This window comes from Macrotis lagotis, chromosome X, assembly GCF_037893015.1.
Source record: "Macrotis lagotis isolate mMagLag1 chromosome X, bilby.v1.9.chrom.fasta, whole genome shotgun sequence".
In the NCBI taxonomy this organism is placed as follows: domain Eukaryota; kingdom Metazoa; phylum Chordata; class Mammalia; order Peramelemorphia; family Peramelidae; genus Macrotis; species Macrotis lagotis.
Window position 1 is genome coordinate 595098136 of NC_133666.1, and position 24107 is coordinate 595122242.

Sequence of the window (24107 nt, forward strand, 5' to 3'; positions counted from 1 at the left end):
TGACTTCTTTATCCCAGACATAATATTAAATCTCCAGTGAAAATTAGTGATTAACCCACTCAGCAGTCTAAACAACTAGAAATATGCAGTCCCTAAAAAGGACAGCCTTAAATTAACCCACAAAATTTAAAAAGTACTGGTTTAATTTTATAAATTTTTACTTATATTATAAGCTGAAAAACAATGAATGCATGAAGAAGCTTAAGAATTCAAATGAGGCGGCAGCAAAGGCAACGCAGTAGATAGAGCACTGGCCTTGGAGTCAGGAGCACCTGAGTTCAAATCTGGCCTCAGACACATAATAATTACCTAGCTGTGTGGTCTTGGGCAAGCCACTTAACCCCATTGCCTTGCAAAAAAAAAAAACCCTAAAAAAAAAGAATCCAGATGAAAAAATATTTGTGTACCTTAGTATTTTATCTTAAATATGGATTAAAAAAATTTATGAGTATCCAATTTATGAATTTTTCAATAAAAGATTCTTTAAAGCTCTTAGAAACATAACATTCAGAGATGTCATGCTTTTAAGCATGACTATTTTCATACACATTCAAAAATTAAAAGTATATCACTACATATATATATATGCTCTTTAAAAATCAGGTCATTTTTTAATATTATATTGAAAAAACACTGCTGATTAAACTATCCTCTCAGATTTTTATTTTCTGCAAATCTCAATGCAATGTAAATGCTAATAGTTTTATGTTTAATTTTATCAATTTTAATCCCCAAATTCTCCAATCAATACCAAACTATGATGCCTCTTCACAGTAAAATAACAAAACATTCCTTATGGTTATATAAGCAAAAAGCATTAATTTTATCAAATTTGTAAAGGCTTATAATATTGGTCCAATGCCTGAATATTCATATGTTTATAAATTTTATATTTACAAATATATACACAAACTATTTGAAGGGTATTTACAATTGTAAAATTTGTATTAAGTACTTATTTGGCCATAGGCTCTGTGTTGTCTGCCGGCTTTCACCTGTCATCTATGGCTGTGCAAAACTCCCACAAAATCCTCAATTAATTTCTCATGCTGCCCCTTGAAATGTTGAAACCACAATGAGGAAAAGTTGTGATGTGGAAGGGATATTTTGTATTTAAGAAAAGGTTTCACAACAACAAAATTGCAGACAGAACTGAAGTGAACTTTTAAATCGTCTAGTTCAACTCCCATATTTTATAAATAAGGAAACTGGAGAAATCATGAAGGCCTCAGAAATTAATGGCATAGTAAGGACTCTAAACTAATGATATCTAAGCTTATAATTAGACATTGAAATACCAACTTCTATTCAAACACATCCTGGCCAAAACTTTATACTAATGTTTTGCCCATACCAAATACTTAGCATAGCCACTTTCCTGAATAAAATAAGAATTTACAAATATCAATTTGTTTACTAATCAATATAACAAAAAACAGTGTATTGGATTAAACAAGTATACAATGTTAAATGTCCTTCATCAACTTCAAAATATTTTACAAATTTGCTTTGGTTTTGACAAGGGGTGGGGGGTGGGGGGAGAATAAGAGACAGAGGCAAAAAAATGGAAGAGAAAAGAATTAAAAATGAGGTATATTTACAATCACAAAAGAAAAGTTGTTAGGTTGTTGGGTATATACTGTATACTGACAGTTCTATATGAATAATAATACAGGGTCCTCACCTTACTACAAAATGATAAAAAAAAATTTATCACATCAGTAGCAAAAACACTTCAGGGGAATATGAAGATGACAGGTCCAAAGACAGACGGAATTTATTTTAGCAGCAGCTCTAGAGCATAATTGGAAATGAAAAAAAAATTACTTTCACTATATATTTTTCCAGCATCCATTTTGTTCAAAATACTATGTTAAGTCCTGGGAAGAGACAGAACCATATATGAGAGATGGTCCCTTGCTTTCAAAAAGTTTATAATCTTGTTTTATTGTTGGTTAGTTGTTTTAAGATGCATCCGAATTTTCATGACTCTTTTTGAGGTTTCAAAGATGCTGGAATACTTAGCCATTTCCCTTTTCAGCTCATTTTACAGATTAGGAAATTGAGGCTAACAGGGTGAAGTGACTTGTCCAGGGTCACACAGTTATTAAGTCTCTGAGGTTCAATTCAAGATGAGCCTTCCTGATTCCAGGTGTGGCACTGTACCATCTAGCTACCCTTAAAATGTAGTAAATAATCTTAAATTTTAATAATGAATTGGACTGAGTTAATAACATTAAAATACCAAGTCATGAACCTAGAGTTGAGCAACTTAATCTACTGATCTCCTTCCTGTACCCTATCATTTTATAATATCAACCTTTAATATTTCTTAGCTTACCACCACATTGCTGACAGTGCCCAAAGTAAAGGGGATCAATCAACTTCAAGAAATATTTAAAGAAAAATCAGAGAAAAGGAAACAACATGGGACAATCATTTACTAACTGTTTTTGAAGTTTGTTCTAAAAGTATTCTAATAGAAACAGTATTCCTAATTTTCAGGAATAAAATCAGAACATCTTCAGGTCCAAATGCTTCTAATTTAATATATTCAGTCTCTATGAGAAGGATTCAATGGCATTACTTGATACATTAAGTGGTTGGTCAGTGTTCCAGAAAAGAGTAAACAAAATTTAAAAACAAGTATAGACAAGAAATATTTAGATAAAGTATAAAAATTCAAATGTCCAAAGGTTATGTAACTAAGCAAGTTCAAAAAGGCACTATTATTTAGGTTCTGTTTCATTTTAGTGTTGACATCTTTGACTTGTTTGCTGACAAAGTTTCTCCAAAGATCTTTTCTTTGAAGGAGGACTACTGAGTTTAGAATATGGGAAGCCAAGAAGGTTTATTATAAGGGTATTAAAAAATATATATCTCATAAAGCAGACTAAAAAAAAGTGCAAGAGACTAAAATGGATTTTTCATTTCTTGTAGGACATATCAAATTCAAAGTTAGGACTGACAACTAGTTGTTTTTATATTACATGACAGCATACATTCTTTTAAAAATATGAAACTGATAGAAAACAGAGTAGAAAAAAAACTAAGCCCTTACTATTACTCTTTAGTTTTCAATTAAAGAATAAGATCCTATGTTGTAGGAAATGGTGAAGAGAGAGGTTATGGAGACAAATGCCTCCAATGTGGTTAGAAATATTAACAAGGGGGCTTGGTAATGATGTGAGAAAAATTGTCTAGAGTTTTTCAACTCAAATATTTCCCGACTGAAGGTACTTTTAGTAATATCAATAATATCAAAGCCATTTTATCATTTCCTGGACAGAAATCTCAGCAATGTCCATTATAATCAAATCCTATAGCCTTTGCATTATCAGGCAGGTTACACATTTCTCTTCTTGGGTATGTATGCAGTTAAAAATTTTTCCTTCACTTGTTAATGAGAAAGTCATATCATATTAATTAACTCCAAAAGAAGTCATTCATTAACAAACCTGACATAGGAAAGATGAAATGCCTTGAGGAGACAGTAATAATACTATCCAAATATGAGTATTTTAAATATATGGATTTTTTCTATTATTTTTACAAATTTTATTTTCAGTTAGAAATTCTCTATTTCTCCCATTCATTGAGAAGGTAAGAAAACTAAAACCCAATGCAAAAATGTAATCATATAAAACAAATTTCTCAATCTGAATTCTGAGTCCATTATTTCTTTAGCTGGATGTGGACAGCATGATTCATCATAAGTTCTTTGAAGTTGTGATTGACCATGGTAGTGATCACAGTAAGATTTTTAAAGTTTTTATCTGTACAACAGTATTGTCATTGTATAAATGGCTCTTCTAGTTGTGCACATTTAAGTTTTTATAAGTAATCTCATCCCCTCATTTCTTACAACACATTGGTATTTTATGGTATTCCTAAACTCCAGTTTTTTCAACCTCTCCCAAATGACAGGAATCTCTTTAGTTTCCAATTCTCTACCTCCACCAAAAATAAAAACAAAAATAATTGCTCTCTATATAGGCCTTTTTTCCTTTTCTTTTATTTCTTTGGGATATAGCCCCAGCAGTACTGTTGGCAGGTCAAAAAGGTATACATGGTGTAATAGTGTTTTGGGCACAGTACCAGAATGGATAAACTAATTTACAGCTCCAACAACAGTGCATTAAGTACCTGTTTTCAAACATTCTCTCTAGCAGATCATTTACCTTTTCTGATATTTTAGCCAAAATGACTATGAGGTGAAACTGCAGTTATTTTAATTTGAATTATAAGTGATTATATTTTTTTCATATGGCTATTTGTAGTCAAGATTTCCTCTGAAAACTGACTATATCATATCAATTAGGAAATGGTTCTAATTCATGTTAGGTTGACTCCTTTTTCTAAATAGCTTAGAAATGATGGTTTTATTATATAAACTTGCTAAAAAAAGATTTTTTTTAAGCTTATTGCTTTTCTTCTAATTTTAGTTGTACTGATCTTGTGCAAAATTTTTTCTGTAATTAAAATTGCCATGTAATTAAAATTATCTGTTTCATGAACCTATTTCTCAATTACTCATGTACTCCTCTTCTTTTCAGAGATCTGACAAGTAATTTCTTCGATAATCCACAAATCTGCTTAATCAATCCTCCTTCATGTCTAAATCATGTATCTCTTTTGAGTTGTAACCTTGAAATATGATGTGGAATCTTGATCTATGCCTACTTTTTACCAGATTATTTTCAGTTTTCCCAACAATTTTTGGACTTTGAATGAACTCGTTTGCTTTGGCATATTATTATACACCTAATATGAATATGTTCCAATGATCAGAACCTAATTATTTTTCTCACTCAGAAAACAATCAAAATTATTTTCCTATCTACAGATTTGGAATTAAGTTTAAGATCTGGTACTGCTAAATCTCCTACCTTCCCAGATAGATTTCCAAATAGCTTATACTATTAGTAATGATTTTAAATGGAATTTCTAATTCTATCTCTTCCAACTGGGTTTTGCTAGTAATATATAGAAATGTTGATGATTTGTGCTGATTTATTTTATATATAGCAACACTGCTGAAATTGTTAACTATTTCAAAGTTTTTTAGCCGACTCTCTAGAGTTCTTCTAAGTACACTATTATAATGAGTGCAAAAAGGAGCCTTTCCCTATTGCCTATGCTTATTCCTTTAATTTCTTTTTCCCTTATTGTTTTAAGTAGCATTTCTGGAACAAAAATGAATAATAATTATGACGATAAATATTCTTACTTAAAACTTGCTGGAAAGGCTTCAAGTTTATCCCCATTACAGATGATAGGAACTCTGTTTTAGGTAGACACTATCACTTTAAGGAAAGGTTCACTGACTAGTATTTTTAAAAGGAATGAGTGCTAATTTTCTCAGAAGTTGAAATATCTTATAATTTTTTAGAATATTTGTGACTGATATAGTCAATTATTCATTTGGTTTTCCTAGTATTGATTCAGTCCTTCTTTCCTGGAATAAATCTAACCTGGTCACACTGCATACACATGCATGACGTTTATGATATAAAGCTATAATCTCCTTAATAGTGTTTCATTTATATTTTTGTCTCAATATTCCATAGGAAAATTGTTCTAGCCTTCCCTCTCTCTGTTCTGACTTTCTCTGGATTAAATGACACATAATATGGTCACATAAGGACTTTAGGTAGGATTCCTTTACTGATATTTTCAAACAATTTATGGAATAATGGAATTAATTTCTCTGCAAATACTTAATGGAATTTGTGTGTAAATCCATCTGGTCCTGAATTTGTTTGGTTTTTTCCCTTTGGGAAGTTTGTTTATTTCTTATTCAATTCTTAGATTAAGCATCCTATTTCCTAAACTGGGCAAATTATATTTTTGTATCATCTATGATGATCAGTTTCACTGGCATACAGTTGGACAAAATAGCTCCAAATAATTACTTTTATTTCCTCTTCACTGTCTATGAATATCTTTTTCATTTTTGATACTGATAATTTGGTTTTCTTCTTTCCTTTTTAAAAATAAAAATTGACAAGTTCATTTTATTGAGTTGCTTTTTTTGTTTAGTTTTTCTTTAAAAAAAAAAACAGCTCCTAGTTTTATTAGTTCCATGAATGCTTACTTTTAACTTTCAATATAGCTAATCTCTACCCTAATTTTCAGCATTCCTAATTTTGTCTTTTGTTGTTGGTGTTACTGGTTGTTTTTTTAAGTTTTAAGTTTTGAAGTTATCTTTCTTTTATAATAAATAATATATAATATATAATAATATAAAATTATATTTCTTTTATTGATGAAACTGCTTAGCAATAAAAAAAATTCCTCTTAAGTACTGTTTTGGTTGCATCCCACAAATTTTGGTGTGTTGACTCACTGCTGCCTTTATCTTTAATGAAATTATTGACTGCTTCTATGTTTTGCATTTTCATCCATACATTCTATAGAACTGTTATTTCCAATTAAATTTTAATCTATGTTTTAAATCCCTGTACTGAATATAATTTTATTGTATTATGGTCAAGAAAAGATGCAATTGATATTTCTGCTTTTCTGTATTTGATTAAAATATTTTTATGTACTAATAAATGGTCAATTTTTGTGCAACTGTCATGAAGAGCTGAGAAATATATATATAATCCAGTCTATTCCCATTCAATATTCTCCAGAGAACTACCATATTTTGAAATATTCTATTCAAATTTTTCTTATTTACTTTATGGATATATTTATATAGTTCTGAGAGGGATAAACCTAAGTTCCTTAGTATCATAGCTTTACTATTCCTTCCTAAGACTCAATTTATTTTTTTTCTTAAGAATTTAAATGTTAGGTGAGAAATTATTATTTAATAATAACTAATTACTGTATTAGGATCAAGGTTTTCCCCCTACTATACTTTCTCATCCAGAAATTAATCAAAGTGGGAAATCTCCCTCAAAGATGTACTCAGGCCAAGATCTAATCAGACAGTAAAAAATTCTAGGTTTAGGTTAAAGGGTATGTTATCATTCATTGTATTTGCTTAGACAGGTCTAGGAAAATGTAGATCCTCCCTTTTGTCAGATACCATGTGATATGGAAATTGATAAGTTTCTGTGACCAAGACTAGGATCCTCACTGTAACATTCATTCTCTCTTTACTTACTAACCAGTCAGTGCTGATTGCCACTTTTCAGGAACACCTATTCTTCGAAGGGTATATTAAACTGTAAGTCCATTACTATGAAGGACAGATAACAAAATGCCCATTCTTTTATCAATAAATGAGCTGGCCTTGTTAGAGGGATTAAATTACCTAGAAATAATGTCTCTCAAACCTTTTTAAACTCCACAAAGCCTTTTCATGCATATATGTCCAATTCTATTTATTAATTTACTATCCATGGTACCTTTTAGCAAAATGTAGTTTCATTATTTATTTCTTTAAGTAAAATACTGCATTTGCTTTATCTGAGATCATAATTTCCACAATGGATATTTTTTCTTTAACTGAAACAATTCTATGTCAAGTATATAGTGCTGGATTCTGGTTTCTAATCCATCCTCCTATCCATTTCAGTTTTATGAGTTAAGTTCATTCCATTCAAACTCAGTTATGATTGCTAATTTTTTAATTTCCTCCATTCTGTTTTTTTTATATTTATTCACCTCACTTTTATCCTATCCTGTCTTTGATAGTCTATTTTTACTTCTGATTGTAGCCTCCCTTTATCTACCCTCCCTTTTATTTACCTTCTCCTGCTTAACCCCTTTATCTACTACTTCCCTGCTGGATAAAATAAGCTAACCTTATTTAAAAATAAAAAAGCTACATATTATTTTTTAACAGTTTTGAAATAAATTCCAAGGAAAAATGCAAAAAGGAGATTTAAGATGCCTGTTCAAATGTGTATATTTCAGGGGCCATTAGGTGGCACAGTGGATAAAGCACAGGCCCTGGAGTCAGGAGTACCTGGGTTCAAATCCGGTCTCAGACACTGAATAATTACCTAACTGTGTGGCCTTGGGTAAGCCACTTAAACCCCATTTGCCTTGCAAAAACCTTAAAAAAGAGAGTATTATTTCTACACATAGTTTTTAACTTAAGCATGTCTATTCCATATTTCCCCCATTATATTCTCCAACTGAGACACTCAGTATTCTTTATATCTAACACACCACCTGTGACACAATTCCAACCCCATAATAGATTTCCAATAAACATTTGTCACTGAGTAGATAAAAACTCTTATATCCTTGAGGAAGATAACTTCAAGGACTTCTGAGAATTCTATTAGAAATTCAGAGGATCTAAAGTGTGTATAATGTAATCTCCATCTTCAAGAATTAATATACTACATATAACAAAATTATTACACAATTCTAGTCTAATCTATTTGGGTAAATGAAGTATTTCAATAGAATTTCTCTGATAACAGCAATTAATAAATTGTCAAAGTAAAGCTTTTTGAAAACAAAAATGTTTTATAAGGTCCAAAACAAGGAGGACTTGATGTCATCTCACATAATTGTTACATACTTTGTAACATTAGATTTTCTACATTAGCATCCCAGAAACAAAAGATTAATTAAAATTAACTAGGATGATAAAATTTAGTTGGAGGGGACCATTAGAGATCACAATTCAAACTCGAAAGAGGATAAGTGGCCCATCCAAAGTTATGAAGTTAATGACTATAAAAGATGAGATAAGAGGTCTTCTGACTATTAATGCAAATAAGTGTCTCTTTCCATTATACGAGACTACCTCGTAGCCTTTCCTGAGCAACATACACTAAAATAGTTACAGAAACATTCTATCAAGATAGAAAGATTTCATGTGTGAAATCTAGTCTTATATTTGTCATCGAAGAACCAACTTAGCTACGATTGGAGAAGCTCTTCAGTACAATATTAGTCAATAAATGAACTAATTTTGGACACCATTTAATTTGTGAAACAATTATGCAATCTGTATGGCTGAGAGGTGCCACCACTCGTGAAACTGTACCACTCTTTCAAAAAACTTTCTCTATATTGATCAATTAACAAACATCATGTGCAATATGTACAAATCCCAAGTGCAACATATTTGAGTGGGCATTACAATTCTTCTGTTTAAGATCTACTAGAGTGAACATAGCTCTTTATTTTCATATTAATGAAACTGAAGAAAATATTCTGTAACCATTACTGCCCTGAGACCAATACTTCAAAGGATGAAAAAAAAAGTGGGGAAAATCTTTAAAAATGTATACTAGGCAATTATTTAGCTAGAATATAAAGTCAATTAACTTTTATGGATATTAATACTTCAAATACTGGGTTATTAAGTGTAAAGTACAAACAATATCTATAATTTTTAAAATTACACACTGAAAAAAGGTATAAAAGAACAAATTTCTCACCAAGAAATTTCTCACCAATCAAATTATTAAACAAAATATTAAGTATACAATGCATGCTTCCATAGCAGACAAAAGAAATACTTGTGTTTTGAATAAAAATTAGTATTGGAAAACTAAGATATTCTGTTGATTTTAGGTTAAGACATATGATAGGGATAAGGTAATTAAAAGTTTTTAAACATCTAAATAGCTACCCCATTTGCTAAGAGATGTTTTAAAAAAAATTAACATCCCCAGTGCAAGATGTAAAATTGAGGAGTAGGAATAAGAAAATGATTCAAAATGAATCCTAGGTTTTTGGTCAAAAGAATGACTTGTGAAACATACTATAGAGCAACCATTTTTTTTTATATACTGAGAAATAAGTAAACACAGATACAAAACTACCATCAGTACAAAACTACCAATTTTAATCAAGGCAAAGTCATTTGGTCTCTCATTTGAGTATGTGTATGTGTCTGTTTTTGTCTAAGTATAGACACAATAACACACACAAATACATACCAGCTCTCCAAAAGGAAAAGGAGAATTTTTAAAAGTGTAAAACTTAAGTTTCTCTTACTAACTATATTATTTACAGTTGAAAGGATATTGAAATTAATTCAGTTATCCTCTTCTAAAAAAAGCAGGACAAAAAATAAAAGTTGTGACAAATTAAGTTTAATTACTATATTTCTTCCTTTAAGTCAAGATTTCAAAAAAGTTCATTCTCTAAAAACAGCATTTTTAATAAGTTCTATATTAGTTGAAAGGAAATTTTCCTTTAAATTATAATTAGATAATATTTTTAAAACCTGAATTTTTATGTTTATCTGAATAATAATATACCCAACAAAGATTTACTTACCTATAGCCAGTGCTGGTATTTCTGTTCTTGTCCCTCTATCTGTTATTAAAAAAAAAAGAAAGAAAAGGAAAATTCTGAAATAATACTCTGCTTCTATACAAAGTTAGAAAAAGATAAGTTAAAAAATAAAGCTAATTCTAGTTTATTAAACTATATATGTGTATATATGTATGTGTATATGTGTGTGTGTATATATATCTTTGCACCATATTTTAAATTATTTATTTTGTAACGTTTAATACAATTACTTGACTATTGCTCACTAGACAGATTCCTTGTTGGATATGACAGCTAAAAGACAAACCCCAGTTTAAAAAATGAACAAAAAACAATTATATGCCATTGTTTCAATACATTTCTATAGAATATCCTAGTAGACACCAGATGGAAACAAGATGAGAAAAATTCAACTGAATACAGTATTCATTGTGAAAACACCAGGACCAATGTTCATAAAGGAATGTTTCAAAGTCTCTGGTATTCTTCTAAGTTTCAATAGTTTGCATTTCTTACACTGCCACCCAAATGATCGATGCACTTAAACAAGCTTGTCAAAGATTTAGGTATTTCACAATGAGTAAGCATCTGATTTGGTTTGAGAAACCAAATCTGGTTAAAGAAATATGTTAAATACTAAAATTTAACTCTGTTTATATAAATTATTTTAAGTTAACCTAATAAGTTTAATTAGTAGTTACAGCAATATCATTTAATAGTTCAACTATACTTAAAATATCTTATATCTAGACACACTCTGAAATAATTCTATTCTTCCTCTAATGCCATTAATGCAACCTATGCCTCACAAGGAACTCCGGATTCTTAAAAATTATCCTAACAGAATTCAATCTGATAGGTCCAATCCAGATGAAGGCCCAGCAACAGAATGTGTCTTTTATTTAAGGATCAGTCTACCTAGCTAAATTTGGAAAAGCTAATCACTATAAGAATAGCCACCAGAAGATAAAACTTCTCTGCACAGTGTAATTCATGAACAATGGCAAAAATTTGTTTCAAAAGAAAATAAGGCCGTATCCAAGAAACTGATTTGCTTTTTCTAATTTATTTTTACTATACAATCCACTGGGTTCAGAGTTAACATTTTTACAAACAATTTCTCTCATTAGCCTCATCAAGCAACTCAAAATGTTAATCATTCAATTAATCCCTCTCAAGAGTATGATGCTTTCTTCAGCTTTTAAAATTTTAAATTCAATTCAATTATGTATTGTCAAAGTTTTTCATATTACAAGATTATTTCATGTTATAGCAAAATATTATAAAATACAAACTACCTAAGAATATACGATGCTGAAATGCTTGCAAACAGAGGGCTCCAATTTATGAAGACTCAACTTACAAAACTACATACACAAAAAATCAGAACCTACATCAAATCCATGGTAGCTTCCCTCAAATTCAGACTACTTGTAGCTTGATCAACTTTTAAAATCTACTTTCTCTTAGGTAGATATAGAATGTTAATAAGTTCCCAGGATATATCCCATAAGACAAAACCTACCACTAAAGGGAGAGAAACTATTCCTGGCATTCTTAAGTGATATTCAGCAAAACATTTTCCCATTAAAAACAATATAAATGGAGTTTATTTGTAGCTGAAATATTATTAGTTGTACTAAATATCAAGATATAAATGGATAATAAACATCTTTCTATGGGTTAGCTAATAATCTGCCCTGCCAAGAAGCAATTATGCTTAAGAATACATCATATATAGGAAAAACTCTAAAATAAGTTCATCTGAATAATTTTCATCATTGACATTTTTACCTCGCTCTAGTCTTCATTCTAGATAGCCACAAAACTTTGTGCACCCATGCAACACTTAATTAGAACTATTTTGTGTCTCTATTTCGTTATCCTAACTAGACTATAAACACCTCAGAGGCAAGATGTATTTCTTATCTAAAATTATTTGTCACTGTGGAGGAGAGGGGAGGTAGAAGGGAGAAATGATATATGTTTTGTATTTAAATGCAAACTCAGTGTAACTTTAGATTTAATAAAACTGAAGTTCACAGCCAGGGAGGTGAGTGTCACTGTTCTCTACTCCAGTAAGTCCACTCTTGGAAAGCTGTATTCATTTTGGTAAACTACATGAGAAACATCATGAGTATCTACAAATAAGGGAAATGTTGACATGTACCTCAGGATCATAAATTTAAACTAAAAAGAATTAAGGTGCCTGACACCAAAAGATACAACAAGCACCGGGTACACGTTATAAAGCTGCAAATTCATTCAATTCAATTCAACAAATTATTAAGTGCCTACTATGTGTCAGGTACTGAGCTTAATGCTGATGAAAGAATAAAAAGCAAAAACCTGGTCCCTAATTTCTGTGAGTTCACATTCTAATAGTAGAAAAAACATGATGAAAATGTACAAACAAGGAGACAGAAAAAGAAACACACACACACACACACACACACACACACACACACACAATAAACTCTGAAAGTGAAGGCATTAAGCAGGACCAGGAAAGGATCCTAATCAAGACAAAAAGATAAAGCACTCTAGGAAATGGAACAGTCAATTAAAATTCACTCAGATGGAAGATGGAATATCTTGCATGAGGCAAAGCAAAAAAGATCAATATCACTGGACTGCAAAATATATGGGAGTTAAGGGGGGTGGCTAGGTGGCACAGTGAATAGAGCACTGGCCCTGGAGTCAGGAGTACCTGAGTTCAAATCCGGCCTCAGACACTTAATAATTACCTAGCTGTGCGGCCTTGGGCAAGCTACTTAACCACATTGCCTTGCAAAAAAAAAAAAAAAAAACCTAAACTAAAAAAAATATATGGGGGTTAGTTAGTAAGGTCTAAGAAGATAGTAAACACAGAAAGGGGCCAGACAGTAAAAAGAATTTTAAAAATCAAACAGAGGATTTTGCATTCTATCTTAGAAGATAAAATAGAAAAGGAGCTACCATAGTCTATTGAATAATGGGGATATGCACTTTAGGAAGATCAATTTGACGGCAAGTGGAAGATGAGTAAGCTATTGCTAAAGTTAGTCTGGCATGAAATAATGAGGGAGTGCACCTCAGTATTAAAAGGATCAGTGGAGAGAAGTGGGCATATATCAGATTATCATAAAAGTAGAATCAATAGGACTTGGCAATAGACTAAGCATGGGAAGTGAAAATGAGAAGTTGAGTAGGACACCTACATTATGAGCCTAGTGGAAGAACAATAATGTCCATTACAATAATAGGAAGTTCAAGAAGAGTGGAGGGCTTAGGGAAAAAAAAGATAATGATTTCACTTTTGGACACGTTGAGTTTAAGATGTCTATGGAACAACCAGCTCAAGATTCCACCAGTTGTAAACAAAAGAGTGAAGGCCTAGGAAAAGGATGGGGTTGAGTAGATTTGAGAATTACCTATAAAGAGAGGCTAACTGAACTGATGGCAGACAGAGTTCACTGAATAAAAACAGTAGAGGTCAAAGGAAAGAGAAGGAACTATAGAAAGATAGTTTAATGAGGAAATTACCTGGCTCTCCCAAATTTTCCCCAAATAACTTCAAATAATGCCTCAAAGTGAATTTTAGAATTAGCAGAAACAATTAATAGTATTTAAAGCAGTCATTCAGCCTAAAACAACTTGGGAGCCAGTTGGTAAATATCTGACATCCTCTCCACTAGGGTAGTGGTCTGGTAGGATAAACAGTAAAGAAAAATAGAATAAAGGGAAATACACAACTATGAATTACAATTTTGAATATAAATGGGATGACCTCACCCACAAAATGAAAAGAGATGGCAGAATGGATCAAAAACTAAAACCCAACAATATATTATATGCAAAAATACTGTTAAAATGAGATGCAAAAAAATTAAAAATAAAAAATGAGAAGCATATAGAGTAAAAATAAAGAGCTGGAGTAGAATTCACCTGATGTTTAAAAAAGCAGAAGTAAGCAATCATGATTACAAAGTTAAAAGCTAAAAGATTTAATTAAGAAATAAACAGGGAAACTACATTATTTTTAAAAGCATCATGGCGGGGGTAGCTAGGTGGTGCAATGGATAGAGCACCAGTCCTGGAGTCAGGAGGACCTGAGTTCAAATTTGGGCTTAGACACTTAATAATTACCTAGCTGTGTGACCTTGGCAAGTCACTTAACCCCATTACCTTGCAACAAAAAAAAAGTACTATAGAGAATGAAATAATATCAATACTAAAATATATGCACCAAATGCTATAGCATTCAAATTTTTAAGGAAAAATCTACATGAATTACAGGTGAAAATAAATGGCAAAACTATTAATAGTGGAGGATTTGAACCTTACCTTCTCAGAACTAGAAAAATCAAACAAAAATAAATAAAAAGCCAAGGAGAGTAACCTGAAATTATGCCCAAAGAGTTATAAAATATTTGACCCAACAACATCAGTATTAAATCTCTTTCCCAGGGTGATCTGGGAAAAAAAGGAAAAAAGGAAAAAAGGAAAGGAACCTGGAGGTTCTAAAATATTTATAGTAACTCTCTTTGTAGTGGCAAAGAATTGAAAACTAAGGGGATGAGATGCTCATTAACTAGGAAATGACTAAATATGACTGTGACAAAATACTACTGTACCATAAGAAATAAGTTGGTTAATTTTAGAAAAATATGGAAAAAATAATGAAGAGAAAAATGAATTGATTCAAGTCATACAAAGTAACAGCCATATTGTTTGAAGAGTTGTGAATGACTAAAATTTTCTGAATAATATGCATACTTAAATCAACTATAAAGGACCTACAAAGGAAGATGCTACACCCACCTCCAGAAGAAGAACTGAAATATGGAAGCATTGCTTGGTTTTACATATATACCTGTGACAAATGTTGACCTAGACTTTGGGGAAGGAAGGGAGGCAGGAAGCAGGAGAGGTAAGGGAAGAGAAGGGAGAGGGAGAGAGAGGAAGAGACAGGGGGAGAGAGAGAGAGACAGAGAGAGAAAGAGAGAATGAATGTTAATTCACAGAATCAATGACTGCAGTGTTCAACAATGATAAGGTTTAAGAAAAAGTCACTGGGGGGCAGCTAGATGGCACAGTGGATGGAGCACTGGTCCTAGAATCAGGAGGACCTGAGTCGAAATGCAGCCTCATAAATTTGATACATACTAGCTGTGTGAACTTTTGCTTACAAAAACCAAAAAAAGAAAAACCATTAAATTGGGCAATTAAGAGTTCATTGATAACTTTGGAGAGAGCAGTTAAAAAATGAAATGAAATGAAAGGAAGCTGAAGCAACAAATTGTAGAAGGTTTTTCTCAAAGGACTGAAGCAATAAATAGGAAAGCAATAGTTATCACAGATGAACAAATCAAATGAGGGTTTCTTAAAAATGGAACAGACATGGGTATATGTTTTTGGCAGTCTGAAAGTAGACAGTACACAGGAAAAAACTGAAGATTAGTGGGAAAGTAGAGATAAAGGGGTAATCTGCTGGAAAAGACAAGATGGAATAGGATCACTTACACAAGCAGTACTTACCTTGGCAAAAAAAAAATCCACCTCTTCATGTGAGAGGGGGTAAAAAAAGGAAATAATGGGAAGGCATCTGTCTGATGTAAAATGAGAAGGGAATAGTAAATGGACTCAATTTTTCAGATGAAATAGCTCAGCCAGAGTCTTAGCTGAAAGAATAGGGAAAAGGGGTAGTCTATGGAAGCTCGAGGAGGGGAATGAATAGGTTTGGAAAAGCCACTATGGTATTTCCTAATATACTCACCCAACAAGAAAGTACTGAAGAGTCAACTCTCCTTTCAGTCAAAGTAGCTTCTCCAAATCCCTGATTTTTAAAAACTAAGGAAATTCTAAATGTAAACTGAACCCCTCTGTAACATTTGTCCAGTCACATCCCTTAACCTGCTTTTTCTCAGAAACATAAATCAATTGTGAAGCTTAGATACAGTCTTTTATTTTAATTGGTGCTCTTCAGGAATAAAAGAAACAAAAAAGGAACTATTTAAGGAAGAAAAATTCAGGATAGTTCAAGTTATTTTACTCTATCACTATAGGGAGTATGGAATGAAAATACAAAAAAAATAAAAATAGAAAACTTGAATAATATACAATAAACCTCTTTAAAAATTAAGCTATTTGGGAGTAAATTATTACAATAAATGGACCATGCAGCATGTACTAACATGTTTTATTTCAGACCATTCAAACCATTTTCACATTAAAATGAAAACAAAATAAAAATAGGAAAAAAGCAAAACAAATATAAATCATCTTAAGGCTCCACATCTATAGTCAATCAGAAGCAACATTATGCTATTTAGTCCAGGTCCTCATAATGTCAATACTAGGTTTGTGAAACAGCCTTCTGTGTCTTCTCCTTAGTCTCAACATTCCTATATGTTATATTTTATGGACTAATTTCTAGATTAAAATTTTTTGACCATCACATTTATCTTGTCATTCCTTTCATGAGAAAATGCCTAAAATTCCTTCCACATGACAACCCTTTAACAGTCAAAAGTCAGTTACCAAATTTCATTACACTCCCCTCTTACAAAGCTCTTCTACAAACAAGTTAAAATAGTAATAGTATCCTCAACCTCCTTGTATAAAATATTTTCATTTACCACCCATCCCATTGCTCTTCTAGATAATCCTAAAGTACTTAAGTTCATTCCAGAATTTAACCAAATAATCTAAATGTAGTTTGCCTGGAACATGGTAGTGTAGTTTGCCTGGAACATGGTAGTGGACAACAATCCAAGGGATAAAAAGGAAGTAAAATTTACACATTAAAGGTTTAAAAGTGAAAAGGAACTTTAAAGTCATCAAATCGAATCACCTCATTTGATAGACAAAATAAGGTCAAAAAAGTTCAATTATTTTGCCCAGGATCACACTGCTATTTGACTCCAGGCCTTTCTGACCCCAAGATCAGGGACAATCTATTAAACCAATTTGTCTATATGAGACATTCCAATGAGATACGCAAGTTAAAGCTAGAAAGAAATGTAGAAATATAATGGAAAAAGCACTGGAATGTGAAGTTCAAATTTCAAGTGCTTATTAATTTCTTATTGGGGGCAAATCATTTTTCCCCATTTGCAAAGTATAGGGATTAAACAATTTCTAAAGGTGCCTGTAATCTCTAACTTTTATGATTATACTTGCATGATTAACTGCCTATAAAGAAGAAAGAGCAATTTAGTATTAGAGTGTAAATTCTACAATGGTAGAAGCATCAGTGTTACTTATATTTTGTATCTTTCCCATAAAAGAGACTTGGAATACATAATAGGAATTTAAATGTTTAAGGAATTGATCAAAGATTCATTTTAAGTTAAATTTTTTAGCTTGAAATAAAGTGATTCCAATGATAAAATGAAATAATGTACATAAAACACTCTACAAACCTTAAGTGCTATCTACATAAAGGAAAATGTAAGAATACTCTCCTAAGAAGGCAATACAAAGAAATGTGTTAAAGGTCAAAAAAATGAGTGAATGGGATAAAGTCTGATATTTCTTCAGAAGAATATTATAGATTTAGAATAAGCTAAGCTATGAGTTATGTCTCTTCTGTCCCTCCTCCCCTGAGAAGCAACTTCTGGGATGTCAGTGAATGTTATCATGATCAGAATGTAAAGAGCAAACTGATCTGGCTCCTCATCTATTGAGTCCAAACATCCATATGTTCCTCAGGGTTGAAGGAGATACATGTCTCTATTTGGATTATATGCTTTTCTTTAAATTAGCTTATGCCCTTAGATTGTGAAGATCACATTCTCAACTAATGAGGATGGGTCGGGGGGGGGGGGAGAATCATGTTAGGAACCATATATATAGTTCCTGTTCATGTCTCATTGTGTTACTCTCCCATCTATACAGTTGAGTAGAGGTCTGCTTATCGAGAATCAAATAAAGACTTTTTCCCTTCATAACTTGAGAAATCTCTGAAATTTATTTAAGGGTGTTACAAACCACACATGAGGCATAGAAAACTCCCACAAAGAAGAGGCAAGTCAAAGGACAAAGAGTCAACAGAATACCATTTTTAAGTAAGAGAAACAAAAATAGGATAAATTAAGAGAATCTTAAGGGAATGAAGATAAGGGAGAGTTGGTCAAAAGTGCTTCATGTAGTAGAGAGATCAAGAATAAGAATTAATAAAAGGCTACTGGATTTGACTATTGGGAAGGACAGATATGCAGTAGAAATTCCAACTATTTAGACTAAAGAATGAAGGGAGAATTGTTCTTTTAATAAAAACTCTTCAAAGAAGACACAAATTTTAGGTATCAACTAGTACCCTTCTCTCCCAAGTTTTGTCAAATAGAAATTATGAATAAGTGATATGGGATGGAGGTTATCAGTATAATTCAAGAGTCTGGTAGAGCCAGAAAGAAGAAAAACAAGCCAATCATATAAAAGGCTGCAGGATTTAGAATTTTTCAAAATAACAGATCTTAACAAACTTAAAGGCAAAAGGGATTAAGACATTAAAAAGACAGAAAACAAAGATATTGGGGACAAAGTATCAGAGTAAAGACACTAAGGAATCAGAAAAAGATGGGATAAAGGGCACTGATGGTGGGATTCAATTTAGTTAAAAGAGATACCATGCCCTCTAAGACCAGGAGAGATGAAAGCCATGAATATAGGGAATAAAATGAACTAGTCCTTTGAGATAAAGTTAACGATATGAAAGAAAAAAAATCTAGGGGCATTTAGTTAACATACTTAATCTGTTTCAAAAAATTATTGTTTTGCCATAAAAGAAAGAATTCCTTATGTAAAAATGCAACTGATCTCAATGATTACAAGAAAAAAAATGCCACTAAATTAAGTTTTTCACTTTTTCAAAGACTTTTAGCCACTCTAGTCTCCCAAGGCAAGTCAACAGTATTTAAGTGCCAGTTTGTTTATCCCATAGGTTAGGCAAGTAATCAAATGTGTAATTTTATACACAGTTGAGATTTTTCTTTATTTCTTGATCAGGACATCTTGTAATGTTAAATTAATTCCAGTAGGGGTCATCCATTAACATCCTACCTTTTATTTAGAGCTAGAATGACCTAGGGAGGTATGGATACTGACTGAATTCCCTCTCCTGTTTTTAAGTTCCATTTACACAAAAACAGAATTTTTCAACAAACAATATAGCAATACTGTATGTTTTTTTTATTTTAAACTCCCTTCCCCCAGTATTAAAGCCAAACTATCGTGAATAAATCCATGATGAGCAACAGGATACTCCAATGAAATATATTACAGGATTCATTGAGTGGCAATGTGTCAATGAATTCCCAATTTGTGTATCATTATGTTTATGGTATGCAGCTAAAAATCAGCATCACATAAAGACTATACAAGGACTTCTAGAGTTTTAGATTTCCCTTAAAATTATTATTTCCCATTTTATATTTGAATTTGAATTTGAATAACTCTAAAGGCAAAAAAGGAGCAGTAATCTGAGGAAAAAAACATAAAAGATACACAATAAATACAATAACATAAATTAAAAAACACTAAAATGCAGGTGAATTCAGACTAACTGTATAACTAATCTTGATTTCCTGGAAAAGGATAAAACATATTTCTCTCATCTCTGTACAGAAGTAGACAACTATAATGTACAAAACATATACAGTATGATATAAGGTGCTTTATCAGCAAAGATGTGCTTAAATGTTTACATCTCAATAGAAGTGAAGGCTCAATGAAGAAAGAAAGCCCAGGAAATGATTCATGAAAAACAGCAAGCATTTATTAAATGCTTACTATAGACCAGGTACAGCTTTTAGTGCTAGGGATAAAAAACAAAATTAAAACTTTTTTTTTCACAAATTCCTTTCCCATAGTGGGAAAAACAACATATTTACATGGAACACATACAAAGCAGATATGAAGTGCTTTTGGATAGAAAAACAATGATAGATGAATGTTTCCTATATGTCAGGACATGTTATAAAAAGAAACCAAAGAAATTTCAAGAGGAACATGAATAATAAGTATAAAATGGCAATATCAAGGCAGAGACAAGAAAAGGAATAGGACAATGGGACTGGACAACAGCATGTATAGAGAACAAGGTGTAAGAAGACAGAGCTAGTTTAAGGAGAGATGTTGTAATAAAAGATTATGACTAAAGGGTTTCAGAATTCTCATTCATAGAAATACAACACTTACAGAGAAGGGGAAAGTGGCAAATGTTGAAAAGGATGTGGAACAACTGGACACCAATTCACTGCTGGTGGAACTGTAAACTGATCAAACAATTTTGGAGTACAACCATGAATTATCTCCAAAGAGTTATAAAAACCATGCATACCCTTTGACTCAGCAATAACACTATTAGGTCTGTTTCCTAAGGTGATAAGGGGTAAAGAAAAAGAATTTTTATATTCTAAAATATTTATTAAAGCTCTTTTTGTAATGGCAAAGAACTGAAAATTAAAGGGATGAACCACAACTGAGGAACGGCTAAATAAGTTGTGGTATATGATTTTGATGAATATTACTGTGCCATAAGAAATAATAGCTGATTTATTTTAGAAAACATGGTAAGACTTGCTTGAAATCATTAAGTGCAAAATAAGCAGAACCAAGAGAATGGTGTACACAGTAACAGCAATATCATTCTAAAAATAACTCTAAAGTAAGACATTTTGAGTATTACACTAAAGTCAACTACAAAGGACCCATGAAGATGCTATACATATTTTTGAGTCCACTGGTAGCCTTCTCCAAGGTAGTATAGGGAGCAAAGGAGAAAAAAAGTACACATGGAGAAAAAAGAAAACTTAAAAGGAGGCACAGGAAAAAAAAGTAGATTTCTTTAGTTTTTTGTCATTTTATATTTAAGTTCAAAATGAATTTTTTAAAAGCACCGTAAAAAAATAATAGCTAAGCAGACTAAATACTTGGCATAGTAAATTGTTTGAAAGAGTATCTGAGAAAAAGTTGGAAAGGTAGTTTTGAGCCAGACTAAGAAGTGCTTCAAATGTCAGAATGAGGTATTTACAGTCTACTTTAATAATCACAGGGCTTTTAACATGGTTAAAAATAAGATGGTTATATCCCTACCTTAGATTACTTTGGAAGCTGTTTGGAGATTGAACTGGAGAGAGAAGAAACTAAAAGCAAAAAAAGCACAATTAGGAGGTTATTAAAACAGTCCAAGCAATTGGTAAAAAGGGTCTTACCTAGGTTAATGGCCTTGGATGAATGTCAGTGGTTATGAAAATAAAATCAAAAGACTTGACAACTAACTGAATGCAAGGGGGGAGAGAGAGAGAGAGAGAGAGAGAGAGAGAGAGAGAGAGAGAGAGAGAGAGAGAGAGAGAGAGAAGGAAGGGATAAAATTATTGGGATAATGGTAGTATTTTCAACAGGAAAATGAAAAATCTGGCAGTTGGGCATTATGTAGCAGATGAGGTCTAGTGGTAAGCGATTTTTCCTAGATTACAAACTGATACAGGCAACAGAGATCTTTTAAAACTATCTATGGTTCTTTCATCTACATCAAACTTCCTCTTCTGATGACCCCAAAGTAAATTAAAAAAAAAACTTATCACAGCCATATTTATAATAATGGAACCACTAATTCATGTGTCAATTATAAATGAATAAAATAATATAAAGCAGAACAAATAGGCTAAGATTATGGAATAATTGGGCAGATTTGGATCTGGCTGAATGACTTGACAAAGAACATATATGTCAATTTGGAACAAAGTCATATGGTAGATCATCCCAGAGATTCATGCCTGACCTAGATGTATTTAAATTTTTATCAATGAGCTACATAATTGGCAAGTCATTCCCCAAATGATAAATGGTCAAAGGATATGAACAGACAGTTTTCAAATGAAGAAATTAAAGCTTTACATAATAATATGAAAAAAGTGCTCCAAATCAACACTGATTAGAGAAATGCAAATTAAAACAACTATGAGGTACCATCTCACACCTATCAGATTGGTTAAGATGACAGAAAGGGAAAACAATCAATGCTGGAGAGGTTGTGAGAAGACTGGGACATTAATGCACCATTGGTGTTGTTGTGAACTGATTCAACCATCCTGGAAAACACTATGGAACTATGCCCAAAAAAAGCAGCAATACCAATACTAGGCCTATATCCAGAAGAAACCGTAAAAAATGGAAAAAGTCCCACACGTTCCAAAATATTCACAACAACTCTTTTTGTGGTGGCAAAAAACTGGAAATTGAGGGGATGCCCATCAATTGGGGAATAGCTGAACAAGTTATGGTATATGAATGTTATAGAGTCCTATTATTCCATAAGAAACCATGAATAATTGGATGCCAGAGAAACCTGGAAAGAATTACAGGAACTGAGGCTGAGCAAAGGGAACAGAACCAATAGAACACTGTACACATTGACAACAACACTGTCAGTTTGGTCAACTTTTTTTTTTAGGTTTTTTTTTTCAAAACAAACAGGGTTAAGTGGCTTGTCCGAGGCCACACAGCTAGACAATTATTAAGTGTCTATGGCCGCATTTGAACTCAGGTACTCCTGACTCCAGGGCCTGTGCTCTATTCACTGCGCCACCTAGCCGCCCCCAGTTTGGTCAACTTTGATGGATGCAACTTCTTTCAGCAATTCAAGAGCTAGGATAATCCTGGAAGACCTGTTATGGACAATTCCATCCACATCCAGATGAAGAAAAAAAAAATCAAACAAAACCAAAAACACTACAGAATCTGAATGAATACTATACTATGTTCACTTTTTTAAAATTTCTTATTTTTTCCTTCTTATTCTATGGTTTTCTTTCTTTTCTCTTAGTCTTAATTTCTCATACAGAAAATGACTAATGCAAACATGTTAAACACAAATGTACATGTATAATATTCACTAAACTGTTCACTGAAAGAAAACTGTATAATTTATAAAATATGCACATGGATGAATGTTGAAAAACTTCCATATGTAATTGGAAAAATTAAATATCAATTAAAAAAATCAACAAAAAAGAATACATAATTGGGAGAGATTTCTAACACTCTGGGTGACAGTCAATTACACAAAATTACATGAAAAACTAAAAATACTTAGCTGAAAGAATACTGCACTAAATCTATTATATGGCAGAATTAAGAGGGCTAAATATAAGTCTTACACTCAGATTTAAATTCTCAAATAAAAAATAGTCAAGACAGTTGACTATTTTTAAAGATTAGTAGCAACTTTAACAATGCGGGGAAAATGTAATATAAAGAAAAACTAATGCAATCTTAGGTTATATTAAAATAGAGAAAAACTGTTATGCTCATAGCACAGTATTATTTTCATTGAAGAATATAACTGACAACACTCAGGGAGTAGGAAACTCATACATCTGGTTTCCCTTCAATAGAGTTAATCATTTTTGTTGCATTCCTTGTGAGTTCAAAGCCTAATGTGTTTAAAGGTTAGTTTTATTTTGTGAATATTATCTTTACCATTCTATATGTTAGATAAGTAAAATTCATAATAATAAAATAATTTGTAAACTTTTATTTATCTGCAAAAGAAACACACAACACACTGGGGTGGCTAGGTGGCGCAGTGGATAGAGCACCGGCCCTGGAGTCAGGAGTACCTGAGTTCAAATCCGGCCTCAAGACACTTAATAATTACCTAGTTGTGTGGCCTTGGGCAAGCCACTTAACCCCATTTGCCTTACAAAAACCTTAAAAAAAAAAAAAAGAAAGAAAGAAATACACAACACACCTAATGAAACCTAGGACTAGGAAGGCACATTGAACTTGTTCAATCTGAGGGTAGAATTAGGAGCATGGCATGAAACTAAAAAGAGGAAAATTAGACTTCATGTAAGGAAAGACTTCCTAACAAACTATTTAAGAAAGAAAAAAGAACAAGTTGCCTCAGGTTC

At 32.0% G+C, this 24107-nt stretch overlaps 1 protein-coding gene across 14 annotated transcripts in view; it reads right to left on the bottom strand.

Moving 5' to 3' along the window:
* The window catches only part of CYRIB (CYFIP related Rac1 interactor B), a 203044-nt gene that overhangs the window by 68673 nt on the left and 110264 nt on the right, over nucleotides 1–24107 (bottom strand). For 8 of the 14 annotated variants that reach the window (XM_074202282.1, XM_074202279.1, XM_074202280.1 and 5 more), the window contains exons 3-4: nucleotides 21286–21335; nucleotides 10210–10248 (exon numbers count right to left, since the gene is read on the bottom strand). Coding sequence is in view for 3 of the 14 variants with exons in the window: in XM_074202269.1 (XP_074058370.1) it covers nucleotides 10210–10248 (39 nt within the window). In the remaining 11 variants the exon portion in view is untranslated. Of the gene's footprint in view, nucleotides 1–10209; nucleotides 10249–20388; nucleotides 20466–21285; nucleotides 21336–24107 lie in introns of all 14 variants that reach the window. The other 6 variants (XM_074202269.1, XM_074202268.1, XM_074202270.1 and 3 more) reach the window with 2 other exon arrangements.